Source organism: Bufo gargarizans, chromosome 5 (assembly GCF_014858855.1).
Source record: "Bufo gargarizans isolate SCDJY-AF-19 chromosome 5, ASM1485885v1, whole genome shotgun sequence".
Taxonomy (NCBI): Eukaryota; Metazoa; Chordata; class Amphibia; order Anura; family Bufonidae; genus Bufo; species Bufo gargarizans.
Window position 1 is genome coordinate 56,220,114 of NC_058084.1, and position 14,436 is coordinate 56,234,549.

A 14,436-nucleotide genomic window follows, 5' to 3' on the forward strand; every position below is an offset into this window, starting at 1 on the left:
AAATGATTTATACCTCCACAACAAAAACAAACCTTCCCATGCGGGCTGAATCTTCTATTGTCAGAGGCAATCAACCCCAGCTGCATTGGCTCCTGCTCAGAAGGGGCTGACAGCGACTGAGACCCCTGCGCACAGAATGGGACCTCTGCACTGTCCTGGGACTGAGTATGACAGGAAGGAGAGATCTCTCCTCTCTCTCTAAGACGCCTGTCAATACGAACGGCCTGAGACATAGCAGAGTCCAAGGAGATGGGCCTCTCATGAAAGGCAAATGCATCTTTCAATCCCTCTGAAAGACCATGGCAAACTTGACTTCGGAGTGCAGCATCATTCCAACCAGTATCAGCTGCCCATCTCCGAAATTCTGAGCAGTATATCTCTGCGGATTGTTTACCCTGGCATAACAGACGTAGTCTAGACTCAGCCAAAGCAACACGATCCGGATCATCATATATCTGACCCAGGGCTAAAAAGAATTCATCCAATGAACGGAGGGGCCGTGCCCCCACCGGCAGCAAAAAGGCCCACGACTGAGCGTTACCCCTGAGCAGCGATATAATGATCCCCACCCTCCGTTCCTCATCACCAGAGGAATGGGGAAGAAGGCAAAAATGGAGTTTGCAAGCCTCTTTGAAACGCACAAAATTCTCACTACCCCCGGAGAACGTATCCGGGAGCGAGATCTTAGGCTCAGAACAAACTCCATGAACGCAAGCTAAACCGGTCACTAGAAACTGAGAAAGAGTCTTACGGAGATCAGCTACCTCCAATGAAAGACCCTGGAAGCGTTCAGTCAGAAGTGAAACCGGATCCATGCTTGAGACGGTTTTGGCGGTTTATAATGTCACGGAAGGTGTACAGGAAACAAGACAATGCAAAATGAATATATGACTCACTGGATCCAAAACTAAGGAACAAAAGGGAGACCCCTGCATCAGACCTGGCACTCTCCCTGACTGCTCAGCCTATGCGATTATCCCAATGGTGGACGATCGCATATCCTCGTACCTCGACTATATAACACCTGAACACCCTACAATAGTGAAGGGACACGACCACCGGCTCCCTACACTAGACACGGAGGGAGTCAGGGTCACCTGGGATCCAGCAAACAGAAAATCACAAATTAATGTACAACACTTAACTTGTAGAAGACTGGGAAATAGGATCAGCATGCACACACACTCCAGGAAGCTGTATAAACCGCACACTAATGCATTATGGGGAGGAATTTAAAGGGATGCAATCAGTCCAACTACATGACAGCTGAGAGAGGCTAACGAGATGAGGAACTGAAAACCAAAACCAAGAAAACTCAAGGAGGAGGTTCTGAAAGGCTTCTGTCAGAGCTTCTCAGCTGTCTGGTTGTGACAATAACCCAAACAAAATACAAAAGAAAACACTTAACTTCAAGTGTCTATGGAAGCACCAGGAAGCCGAGATCCACACACCAGCTATCCACAACTCAAACTGAAGCTATAAACCGTACAGCATAGTGGGAGTAACAACACTAAATAGAGAAGGTTAAATGACCCTAATAGCCACACCTGGGAAAAGAAGATGCGGCAAGCACCAGAAACAACAACGGCGTAATTTGATCCAAAAGGAAAACATGTCAGGTCAAACCACGTGTTGCCAGTGTCACCGATCTCCTGCCACCTGTTGCAGGAACGTCCGTGACACATCTATCTATATTAAAAGACACACCTCTAGTAACTTAGCTGAGCTTCTATAATGTGGAGGAGGGGATGGGGGCAGTTAGTTGTTTCCTACCTATACAGTGCCCGGTGGAAAGACTAGGAATCCCAGTATGAAAGCCTCCAGGACATTCCTTATGCAAACATTAGACAATGTGTTAATGGGGAACTTTATACAATTTTGACCCTTTTTCCTTTTGTTATATAAACATTAAGAAATGCATGGTGGGAGAACTCTGAATGCTGCTCTGGAGTTTAATATAGGCTGTTGTGAAAGGTTGTATTGGCTGTTCATTTGTGTTGCCATTTCCCATAGTTGCCTTTTGAGAATGCTGTTCATGTGTTTGCCAAAGACTTCACTACCTTTTTAGGTGATGTCAGGAGTAGTGTTGGGCGTGAATATTCGAATAACGAATTTTAATCGCAAATATTGGCACTTCGAGAATTTGTGAATATTTAGAATATAGTGATATATATTCGTAATTTCGAATATTTTAGATTTTTTTTTCAACAGTAACCTCCCTTCTTGCTTGTGGGCCAATGAGAAGGCTGCAATGTCTTTGTCTGAGCTTAGCAACATCCCTAGCAACCAATAGGACAGTTGCCTACCCCCTTACTATATAAGAACCTCCCCAGCAGCCCTTGTATGCAGTATTTTGCAGATCTGATAGAGACAGCAGTGTTATTGCAGTGCTCTCTGCTTTCCTGTGTCATTACATTAGATAGTTAGCTTATATATAAAATACAGATAGTTAGTGGGAGATAGTGTTAGATAGTGATATAGTGTAGCTGATAGGTTCTTCTGTCCATACATACATAGTGCTGTGATTTCGCAAGTTCACAACAATACTTAGTGCACCAATCACTAATAAGTAGTCAGACCTGTTAAAATGTGAAGTTGCACATATTGCGCCAAAATATTCGCATCATTAGTGCCGATTTCTCAATCTCTAATATATTGGAGCACTCTATCTGCATATAAAGCTATTGTAATGTTCTGCTGTGCCAACCATTTTCTCCAGTCTCGGGAAACTTCTAGCAGCTTGAAAAATTTAGCTACCGATATAGTAGAGTTAACACTCATGCTTTCTGAGATTTCTGAGTTGTGTTATCTAAACGAAGCAAACACCTTCAATTGCTTTTCAATGGCTTTTGTTTCAAGATAATGCGATGATTTAAGAAATTTGAGTTAAGAGTTTGAGTGCTAACCCTGCTACATCTGTATAGTGACACACGCCTGTATTTCGCCCGCATTACGCAAATATTCCATTGCCGATTTTTTGCAATCAAGAAAATTATCTCGAATTCGCGAATAAATGACAAATATTCTACCAAATATTTGCGAAATATCGCAAATTTGACTATTGCCCCTGCCGCTCGTCACTAGTCAGGAGTAGATTGTTACTTGAAGGCATCTGGGTCTTAGATCAAACAGAATAAATGTGAGAGTTTCTAGCTAGGAGGGAATGATCTTGGTTTTAATCACCCAGACATCCTTCAAGGGTCCTCAACATTAAGTTTGGCCAATGAATGTAGCCCAATCAAAATTGAGACAGCAGGCTAGAGATCACTGCTCCGAAAATGAGCTAATGGAAGGGCTGATCTTTCATCTGAAGGAAAAGACTTTTCTTTTCCAGGTAGCCTAATGTTTATTTTACTTTTTGCTTACTATTTTTTTTATTATTTTTTGGGGATTATTTTATTCATGATGTGGTGCATGTCTGACTTTAGCCCATTTTGACCATGTACCATTTACGACCCTTTGTTTTCTTCCCCGTAACCAATGCTCATGTGCTTATATTGTCCCCTAGTCCCTGTTTTGCAGGAATCCATGCAGGCTATCAGTTTTTAAAGGGCATCTGTCAGCAGTTTTGTACCTATGACACTGGCTGACCTGTTCCATGTGCGCTTGGCAGTTGAAGACATCCGTGTTGGTCCCATGTTCATATGTGCCTGCATTGCTGAGAAAAATAATATTTTAATATATGCAAATGAGCCTCTATGAGCAACGGGGGCGTTGCCATTACACCTACAGGCTCTGCTCTCTCTGCAACTACCGCGCCCTCTGCACTTTGAATGACAGGGCCAGGCAGTGTAAACGTGATCATGCCTGGTCCTGTCAATCAAAGTGGAGAGGGCACGGCAGTTTCAGAGAAAGTAGAGCCTGTAGGTGTAACGGCAATGCCCCCGTTGCTCGTAGAGGCTCATTTGCATATAATAAAATACCTTCTAATATAAAATAACTTCAAATATAAAATACCTTCTAATATAAAATGAGTGGCTGGACCAGTTTTCATGTTATCAATTACTGTTATTACTCCTGTTCATTTTTGCTGTTAATGTTTACATTTTCTACTTTATGTTTTTATATTATTTATTATTAATATTATCATTACGGTGTTATGTTGACATTTTTATAATAAAATTACAGGCTGTAACTCATTTCTTTGTAAGTCAAATAATATTAAGCAACTTTTCATGTAGATTACAAAAACTTGATTCCAAAGCTAAATGGCTTTTACCATATTTTTAATGATTTACTTCCATATTTCTTCATGATATCCCTGGCATTAGACTACATTACTCTCTATGGCCTCATGCACACAACAGTTGTTATTTGCAGCCGCAAATTGTGCGTCCGCCCAAAAAAACGGATGCGGCATCCCATTTTTTGGGAGGATCTGTTTTTTCCACAGATCCCTTGTAATAAATGCCTATCCTTGTCTGCAAATGTGAAAAAAGTAGGACATGCACTATTTTTTTTGCTGAAGGGAAACACGGACAATGGACGCGGAACACAAACGGATTAACTATCAGCATTTTTTTTGCTGACCCATTGAAATGAATGGGACCCCATCCTATCCACAAAAAAAACGGAACGGAGGCCGAGAAAAACAACTGTCGTGTGCATGAGGCTTCTAGGTTATACTGCGGCCGTTTTATTCTTTCTCATCTGCAGGAATTTGCTCCCAGGGGAAGCAATAATGGCTATTTCCTCTTTCACATCAGCAGGATGGATCACAGCAGAAATCTCACTTGTCATTCCAGTGAAAGTTGCTAATTTTCACATAATTTACTGCCCTTAGTCTAAAAGTAACCCCCACTGCAGGCATTACTATATCTCATCTGTGATTAACTCAGTTTATGTTACAAGAAATCTAAAAAAAAAAGTCAGTGTAGCAGACAGAATATATGCAGGAGGCAAACATATAATAATGGATTTTATTTGAATATAGTTTTCATAAAATCAGCACTACTGTCAATGATGTGGATAAAATGGTCTCCCATAGCAAAGACCAAAATAACACACCTATCAATGTTCTAGGTTTAATTTCTAAATCCTTCAAAAACTTGGCAATTATGTGGAGCTGTACAGTGTCAGGGCCCACCAGTAAAATTTATTTTGCGGGCCCATCGTACAGATATATTCAAATATAATAAATAATTTAACAAGTTTCTTTTTTTATATGAACATAGGCTGGTGGAGGAGCTGTACATTGAATATATTTATGTAGTGCAGTAAGTCTACTGTGTTATGAGCCACTTGTGTAGGAGGTGGGAGACTAGGGGCCCACCTTGCTCAGGGGCCCACCGGGGAATTCAACTGTACCCCTGTGAGCCAGTCCGAGCCTGGAGCTGTAATAGGAACTGCTAAATACTAAGTCTACCTAAATAAATCCTTCTCCTCACTCCCAAATAGTGTTATAACTAGACAAATCTGCCTTTTAAGAACCTGTGAAAGTTGAGTTATCACCATGTGGAACTGTAATAGAATGCAGAATACTAAATCTACCTAGATAAAACCACCTCTCCATTCCTAATAGTGCCATAGCAATGTGGATTTGCCTTATGGGGTCCTGGGAAAGCTGGGTTACCCCCATGTGGAACTGTAATAGGCTGTAGAATACAAAATCTAAGAAGATAAATCCTTCTCCTTACTCCCAAATAGTGCCATAGCTAGGCAGATTTGCCTTTGAAGATCCCGGGAAAGTTGGGTTATCACCATATTGAACTGCAATAGACTGTAGAATATGAAATATACCATGACAAGTCCTCCCAACTCCTAAATAGTGCTATAGCTAGGCAGAGTTGCCTTTAAAGAGGCTCTGTCACCAGGATAAACACTATTAGGCCTATTGCACATGACCATATGGTTTTGCGGTCTGTTTTAAACGTATCTGTTTTAAAAATAAATTTGTTTCAGTAATGTTTCTGTTTCCGTTCCGTTTTTCCGTTTGGTTACAAAAAAACGGATCACAAACGGAAACAGAAGCATACAATAATGTTTTAAACAGTAAGTACATAAAAAAATTGGTCTGGGCATTACATTTTCAATAGATGGTTCCGCAAAAACGGAACAGATACGGAAGACATACAGATGCATTCTGCATGCATTAGGTTTTTTTTTGCGGAACCATTGACTTGAATGGAGCCACGGAACGTGATTTGCGGGCAATAATAGGACATGTTCCATCTTTGAATGGAACGGAAATACGGAAACGGAATGCATACGAAGTACCTTCCGTTGTTTTTGCGGACCCATTGAAGTGAATGTTTCCGCATATGGACCGCAAACGGAATCCGCACAAACTGAACCAAAATGGAAAACAAACCGTTTGTGTGCAAGAGGCCTTAAACCCGACATACTGGCTGGTAGGGCTCATCATGCTGCTTAAAACTATACCTTTCTTTTGTCTGTATGCTAAACAGCTGCAGAGAAATCAGCGTTTTTATTCATTTGCAAATGATCAATACAAGTACTCGGAGGCGGGGCTGAATATTCTGAGATCTGCTCTATAAAACCCCCTGTGCTCTGCACATGCCCCCCTCCCCTTGATTGACAGGGCAAGACATCATGCTGAGGGCAGAGCTGTGTCCTGGCTTATACATATCTACTGTATATATATGTGTATTATACACACTCTGTACTATAGCTTTACCACTGATATCTGCTCAGAAAGTTATTCTACATATTACTGCTTTATTCACACACAATATATGATGATAGACACCAGTAATATGTAATAGCTTATAAGCATAGAAAAACCATAAATTTTTACGTGGTGATGCTATAGCATAGTGGTCTACCTTGTATGTAGATATGCTTGGTTCAAGTCCCAGGAGAATATATGTTCTCTTTCTATTATTTATTATATATTTTTTTTAAACCATATTAAAAGACTATGCTATAATAAATACTACATATTCATATAATAATAGGGTCTTACTATATTGAGAAAAGTGTTTTGTTTTTTTGTTTTTTGCTAAGGGTACTTTCACACTAGCGTTATTCTTTTCCAGCATTGAGTTCCGTCCTAAGAGCTCAATACCGGAAAAGAACTGATCAGTTTTATCCCCATGCATTCTGAATGGAAAGAAATCCGTTCAGACTGCCTTCAGTTCAGTCTCTTTGACTTTTCAGGACGGAGATAATACCGCAGCATGCTGCGGTTTTATCTCCGTCCAAAATTCCGGAACACTTGCCGGAATGCCGGATCCAGCATAAATTTACATTGAAATGTATTAGGCATTAAAAATACCACAATGCCGGATCGGGTAAAAATGTGAAAAAAAAATAGAAACGGATCAGTTTGTCCGTATGAGAAACGGACAGACGGATACGTTCTTGCAATGCATTTGTGAGACGGATCCGCATCCGGATACGTCTACAAATGCTGTCCGTTTGCATGCAGATTGCCTGATCCGGAAGGCAGTTCCAGGCGACGGAACTGCTTGTCTGATCACTCTGCCGCGTGTGAAAGTACCCTTAGACCTATTACTTGTTTATTCATAGAAACAATTTATTATTATTATTATTTATTAAAGCGCCATAAATTTTATAGCGCTGTACATATGATAAGCGGTGCACATACATAACACAGACAATTGCACTAATCATGAACAAGATGAGTTACAGACTGGTACAGAAGGAGAGGGGGCCCTGCCCGCGAGGGCTTACAATCTACAAGATACATGATTATATGGTATATAAAAGTATATGTTTATTCTCAATATTATAAGGACATAGACTTTTCTTATGGGATGAATGTGGAAGAAAAAAACTCCTGAGTCTTTTTTGAGATTCAAACCTGGGATCTCTACATGCAAAACCAATAACTTAACCTCTAAGCTATAGCATTACCTCACAGAAATGCTTATTTTTCTATGCTTATAAGCTTAAACATACAGTTGCAAGAAAAAGTATGTGAACCCTTTGGAATGATATGGATTTCTGCACAAATTGGTCATAAAATGTGATCTGATCTTCATCTAAGTCACAACAATAGACAATCACAGTCTGCTTAACCTAATAACACACAGAGAATTAACCCCTTCAACCCCGGGCCTGTTTTCACCTTCCTGCCCAGGCCATTTATTGCAAATCTGACCAGTGTCACTTTATGTGGTGATAACTTTAAAACGCTTTTGCTTATACAGGCCATTCTGAGATTGTTTTCTCGTCACATGTTGTACTTCATGACAGTGGTAAAAATAAGTTAAAAAAAATACATTTTTATTCATGAAAAAATACCAAATTTACCAAAAATATTGAATAATTAGCAAATTTCCAAATTTCAATTTCTCTACTTTTATAACAGATAGTAATACCTTCAAAAATAGTAATTACTTTACATTCCCCATATGTCTACTTCATGTTTGGATCATTTTGAAAATGACATTTTATTTTTTGGGGACGTTAGAAGGCTTAGAAGTATGAAAGCAAATCTTAAAATTTTTCGGAAAATTTCCAAAACCCACTTTTTAAGGACCATTTCAGGTCTGAAGTCACTTTGTGAGGCTTACATAATAGAAACCACGCAAATATTAATCCATTTTAGAAACTACACCCCCTCAAGGTATTCAAAACAGTTTTAACAAACTTCCTTAACCCTTTAGGTGTTCTACAAGAATTGATAGAAAATGGAGATGAAATTTCTGAATTTCACTTTTTGGGCAGATTTTACATTTTAATATTTTTTTTCCAGTAGCAAAGCAAGGGGATAACAGCCAAATAAAACTCAATATTTATTACCCTGATTCTGCGGTTTACAGAAACACCCCACATGTGATCGTAAGCTGCTGTACGGCACACGGCAGGGCGCAGAAGGAAAGGAACGCCATATGGTTTTTGGAAGGCAAATTTTAGCTGAACTGGTTTTTAGATGCCATGTCCCATTTGAAGCCCCCTGATGCACCCCTACAGTAGAAACTCAAAAAAGTGACCACATTTTGGAAACTACGGGATAAGGTGCCAGTTTTATTGGTACTATTTTATGATTTTTTATTGCTCTATATTACGTGTGTTGAGAGGCAAGGTAACAAAAAAATTTCTGTTTTGGCACCGTTTTAATTTTTTATTTTTACAGCGTTTAACCGAGGGATTAGGCCCGTGGCAATACCTAATATGTATACTTTTTTTATTTTTTTCACTTTGTGATATAATGGCTTTTTTTTTACACAGTTTTTTGGTTAGGTCATGTGATATTTTTATAGAACTTTTTGTTATGGACGTGGCGATGCCTAATATGTATACTTTTTTTTTCACTTTAGCACAATAATAGCAGTTTGGAAGCAATAAATAATCATATTTTAGTGTCTCATAGTCTGAGAGCCATAGCCATTTTTGACCGATTCTCTCAGGTAGGGTCTCATTTTTTGCGGGATGAGGTGATGGTCTGATTGGTACTATTTTGGGAGGCATACGCCTTAATTTCTTAACGATAATTTGTTTTCCCTTAGTCCTAACAGCAGCACATGTGGGGGTTTATCCGCCCCAGTGAAACTGGTAGGACAGACGGAATGTTTAATGAAGTAAAGTAATCAAATAAATCCACGCCCCCATTACCTCACTATAAGAGGCCAAACCCCCCATACATCAGTGTGTCATAACAAGAAACTCTCAAAAAACAAAGGGAGGGATATTTGTGTGCTGCTGTTAGGACTAAGGGAAAACAAATTATCGTTAAGAAATTAACGCTTCCCTTACGTCCTAACCAGCAGCACATGTGGGGACTTAGCAAGAAGTTAGCCTAAAGGGTAGGGACTTCAATGCTGAATGGAATTCAAAACAGACCGCCCAAAGGCAGTGTCTTCTGATCCCCTGAGGTTGAGTCTATAATGGCTCACAAAGGTAGAATGTGAGCTCCAGGAGGCCGCGGAACAGATCTGTTCCAGTGGAATAAGAGACCTTTCGGCCCAACTAGTAGAGACTGCTCGGGTGGAGTGAGCAGTGACAAAGGCAGGAGGAGGTCTATTCTGGGAAGCGAAAGATTCTCTGATGGCCTCTCTGATCCATCTACTTAGAGTAGGCTTAGAGGCCTTCTTCCCTTTATTCCTGCCAAAGAACAGGATAAGAAGATTCTCTGACCTTCTGAACTCCCGGGATCTCTCAATGTAGATTCTCAAACATCTGGCCACATCCAGAGTATGGAGGGAAGTTTCTTCTGCAGAGGAAGAAGAGGAACATAACACAGGCAAAGACACAACTTGATTAATGTTGTGCACAGAGGGCACCTTAGGCAAAAAGGTGGGTAAAAAACGTAAAAGGACTCTGTCCGGTAAAAATAAAGTGTATGGCTCATACGCCGAAAAAGCCTGAAGCTCTGAAATGCGTTTGGCCGAAGTTACGGCCAACAAAAAGGTTACCTTCCAGGATAAAAACTTAAAGTCCACTTCTTCCAAGGGTTCAAAGGGAGGACCACTCAACCCTTTAAGCACCACTGAGAGATCCCACTGCGGTATAGGTCTTGAAATGCTAGGCTTAAGACGTACGGCTCCTTTAAGGAACCTCTTAATCAGAGGGTCTTGATGTAAAGATCTGCCAAAGGCGGCTGACAGAGCAGAGATCTGTACCTTGAGTGTAGAAGGGCTGAGGCCCTTATCTAGTCCATCCTGCATGAACTGAAGAATAGCTGATACTGGAGGATCCTGAGATGGTACTTGATGAGATGCACACCATAGAAGAAAAATGCGCTTTACCCTGGCGTAGGCCTTGACAGTCGCAGGAGCTCTGGAATGAGACATCGTTCTTAAGACCGCTGCTGATAGCCCTTCAGGCTCTAGAAGGGACTCATCAATCTCCAGGCTGTCAGATTGAGTCTGGATGGATCCAGGCAGAGCTGAGTGCCCCGGGACACCAGGTTCTGCATTGGGGGAAGCTTCCAATATTGCCCTCGGCTCATCTGCATGAGCAGGGTAAACCAAGACCTCCTGGGCCAGAATGGAATCACGGCTATTACTGAGGCTTGGTCCTGCCGAATCTTCATCAATACCCTGGGTATCATGGCGATGGGAGGAAAGATGTAGGCCAGCCTGAACTCCCATGGAATTGACAGAGCATCTACTGCCAAGGGATTGTCCTCCCGATACAGGGAACAGAACGTTTCCACTTTGGCATTGAATCTTGTCGCCATGAGATCTATGTCCGGGCGACCCCACCGGAGAGTGATCTGATGAAAGATCTCCTGATTCAGAGACATTTCTCCCAGAGCTGGGACTCCTCTGCTGAGCTGGTCCGCAACCACATTCAGGGACCCCCGAATGTGGACTGCTGAAAGGTGGGAAAGATTCTGCTCTGCCCAAGACAGAATTAGACCTACTTCTGAGAGTAGACTCTGAGACCTGGTGCCTCCCTGTTTGTTGATGTAAGATACCGCAGTAGAATTGTCTGAGCGAACCCTTACAGCCTTGTTTCTGATAAGGGGGAAAAAATGAAAGAGAGCCATCCGGATTGCTCTGAGTTCTCTCAGATTGGATGACATCAAACGCTCTTGAGGGCTCCAGGATCCTTGAACTTGAAGTTCCTCTAGATGGGCACCCCAGCCTAGAAGGGATGCATCTGTCGTCAACAGGATCCAACAAGGTTGGATCAAGGACCTCCCATCTTTGACCTGTTTCCACCACTTCAGTGAGCGGCGAGCTTGAGATGACAGGGAGCACTTTGTCTCTAGCCCTCTGGGAGTTCGATCCCATAGACTCAGAACTTCCGCTTGAAGAGGGCGAATATGCCACAAGGCCCAAGGAACCGCATCCACGGCTGCTGACATTAGGCCTAACATCCTCATCAATACTCTGATAGTTACCCGGCGGAGAACCATGAGTTGATCTGCAGTCTTGGAAATGCGCAACTTCCTTTCCGGAGAAAGGTAGAGCGTCATGTTGGCAGAATCTATTATGAACCCCAGAAACCTCCTGGTAGTGGAGGGAGAAATCTCTGACTTCTGCCAATTGATAATCCAGCCCAAGCGCTGGAGGAAGGACTGAGCCTGCAGAAGATGAAGATGAAGCGTCTCTACCGAGTGGGCTTTTAGAAGCCAATCGTCCAGATATGGAATGATCTCCAGGCCTCTCAATCTGAGGGGAGCTACTACAGCTATCACCACTTTGGTGAAGATGTAAGGCGCGGTTGTGATGCCGAAGGGAAGCGCGGCAAACTGAAAATGTTTCACCGTCCCTCTGAGACTCACTGCCACTCGTAGATACTTCCTGTGGGCCTGGCACACAGGGATGTGGAGATAGGCATCCCTTAGATCCAGTGTGACCATCAGGTCCCCTGGGCTCAGGATGCTGATTACCGATTTGATGGTTTCCATCCGGAACCGCCTTTTCTTTATGAATCGGTTGAGGTAGCGGAGATCTATGATCATGCGCCAACCTCCTGTGGCTTTGGGAACAAGGAAAACTGGCGAATAGACGCCGGATCCAATCTCTTCTGGAGGAACCTCCTCCAAGGCCCCTTTCCGCCTGTATTCCAGTATAGACTCCTCCAACACCGTTTGCTTCTCGCGTGGAAGTAATCTTGTCAAAACAAATTTTTCTGGGGGAACAGATAAAAATTCTATCCTGTACCCTGTCCTTATTATATTCAGGACCCAGGGATCTGGAACAAACTCTGTCCAGGTATTTAGAAAAAAAGTTAAACGGCCTCCGACTGGGAGGTCTGAAAGAATAGGAGTCAAATTTATGACTGGATCTGACGGAAGGGGAGGGCCGTCACTGGTCGGCTTTATTGTTTTTGTTCCCACCGGAACGATATGATCCTCCCCTCCTGGACCCACGGCCTCGCTGAGGCCTGGATTGGCCCTGAAAGGATCTGGACCCTCTACCCTGCCTACCCCTACCCTTAGGGGTTTGAGGAAGGCATTTGCCCTTTTTATCGGCAAGACCCTCCATAATGCGGTCCAGTTCAGTCCCAAAAAGCCTTCCTGGCTCGTAAGGGAGGCTGCATAAATTATACTTGGAGGCATTATCTGCCACCCAAGGTTTTAGCCATAGTGGCCTCCTACCCGCTGCAGAGAGGGCCATAGCTTTAGAGGCTAATTTTACCTGTTGTGGGCCAGAGTCACACAGAAATTCCACGGCAAGTAGAATGGACTTAAACTGCGCCAGGATGTCATCACGGGATATGCCAGAGTCGATATCCGACTGCACCTGTCGGAGGCGTCTTTGGAGGAAGACAGCTACCTCCGTAGAGGATATGGCCACAGATGCAGCAGCAGCAGCAGTGGAGTAAGACCTTCTCAAGGTGCATTCTACCCGCCTGTCCATCGGGTCCTGTAAGTTGGAGCCGTCATCAGCCGGGACAAGAGTTCTCTTAGACAATTTTGCAATTGCCAAATCAACTTTGGGCACAGTGCCCCACTGGTCAAATTGGGAAGTCACAATCGGGAACATGGACTTGAAGCGCTTTGAGATGACCGGTGCCTTCTCAGGATGTTTCTATTCTAGCTTCATTAATCGAGACAGAGTCTCGTCCACTTTGAAGGCCCTTGGCCCCCTAGAGGTGGACTCTGAAGCTTCCCCGGGATCAACATCCTGGTCCCCCGACCGGATGGATCTAAGTAACCTCTGGGTCTTCTCTACAGGAAAGGCGTACCTTCCAGCCTCTTCTTCCTCCCCGCTAGACTCAGAGGAATGGACTTCGTCCACGGTATGGTAGGCTTCCTCCTGCATAGGAGTGGGTCTCAGAGGAGATCGGACACTGGGTCTTCTGGATGACACGGAATCCCTTAGGGTGTTCATTGAGGACTCCACAAAGTCCTTTACCCAGACTACTACGTCCCGTATGGTAGGCTCCGTATCAGGAGGCAGAGGAGGAGGACGGCAAGAGGGACACCTATTAAATTCATAGGAGTCCGCTAGAGGGGTGTCACAATCCCTACACGCCAAATGCTTGCGCTTGGATGACGTCTTGCGCCCAGTCCGATCCCCATCACCGGCAGAGGACATTATCTGCAGAGAAAGAGTTAAAAATGAATGAACAATGTCTATTCATTAGCTAACCAAGGAAGCAGCAAACCTACCAGACACAGGAAAGCTGGTGACTAAAGTAGTCTGCCTCAGAAACCAACCCAAGGCTGCAAACAGCACAGCCTGGAAGGACTGGAGGCTTTATATATTCAAATTTGGCGCCCAAAATGACGTCAGACGCCAGGTTTGAACAAACTTTAATCATTGTTGTTCACCGACAAACCACCAGAGGGCGCTGGAACACAATGTGTGTAAGCCAAACAGGAAGCTGAATGCATGAGCTCCGTGCCTCCAAACTGCCGGCAGCACCAGCTTGATCAGATAAGCTGCAACCCTGAAAGAGAAACACAAGGTTAGCATGAAATCTAAGAGCATGGCAGCCAAATGGCTGCCCCCGTCTGTCCTGCAGTCCCAAGGACAGAAAAAAACACACTGATGTATGGGGGGTTTGGCCTCTTATAGTGAGGTAATGGGGGCGTGGATTTATTTG

The 14,436-nt window shown here is 43.1% G+C and overlaps 1 protein-coding gene across 1 annotated transcript; it reads right to left on the reverse strand.

Moving 5' to 3' along the window:
- Positions 1–9,625: 9,625 nt before the first annotated feature.
- Positions 9,626–14,054, reverse strand: LOC122938567. Its single transcript, XM_044294157.1, has 3 exons — positions 14,000–14,054; positions 13,573–13,928; positions 9,626–10,707 (listed from the first exon to the last, which is right to left on the reverse strand). Exons 2-3 carry the CDS (start codon positions 13,923–13,925, stop codon positions 9,744–9,746), a joined length of 1,317 nt encoding a protein of 438 aa, XP_044150092.1. The 5' UTR covers positions 13,926–13,928; positions 14,000–14,054; the 3' UTR covers positions 9,626–9,743.
- Positions 14,055–14,436: the final 382 nt, after the last annotated feature.

Bases quoted from the DNA above. Each gene is read 5' to 3' on its own strand.
- LOC122938567 (XM_044294157.1), bottom strand. From the start codon at position 13,925: ATGTCCTCTGCCGGTGATGGGGATCGGACTGGGCGCAAGACGTCATCC. The intron at 10,708-13,572 runs GTACGCCTTTCC...GTCTCATTCCAG, and splicing joins GAGGAAGAAGAGGCTGGAAG to AGCTCCTGCGACTGTCAAGG.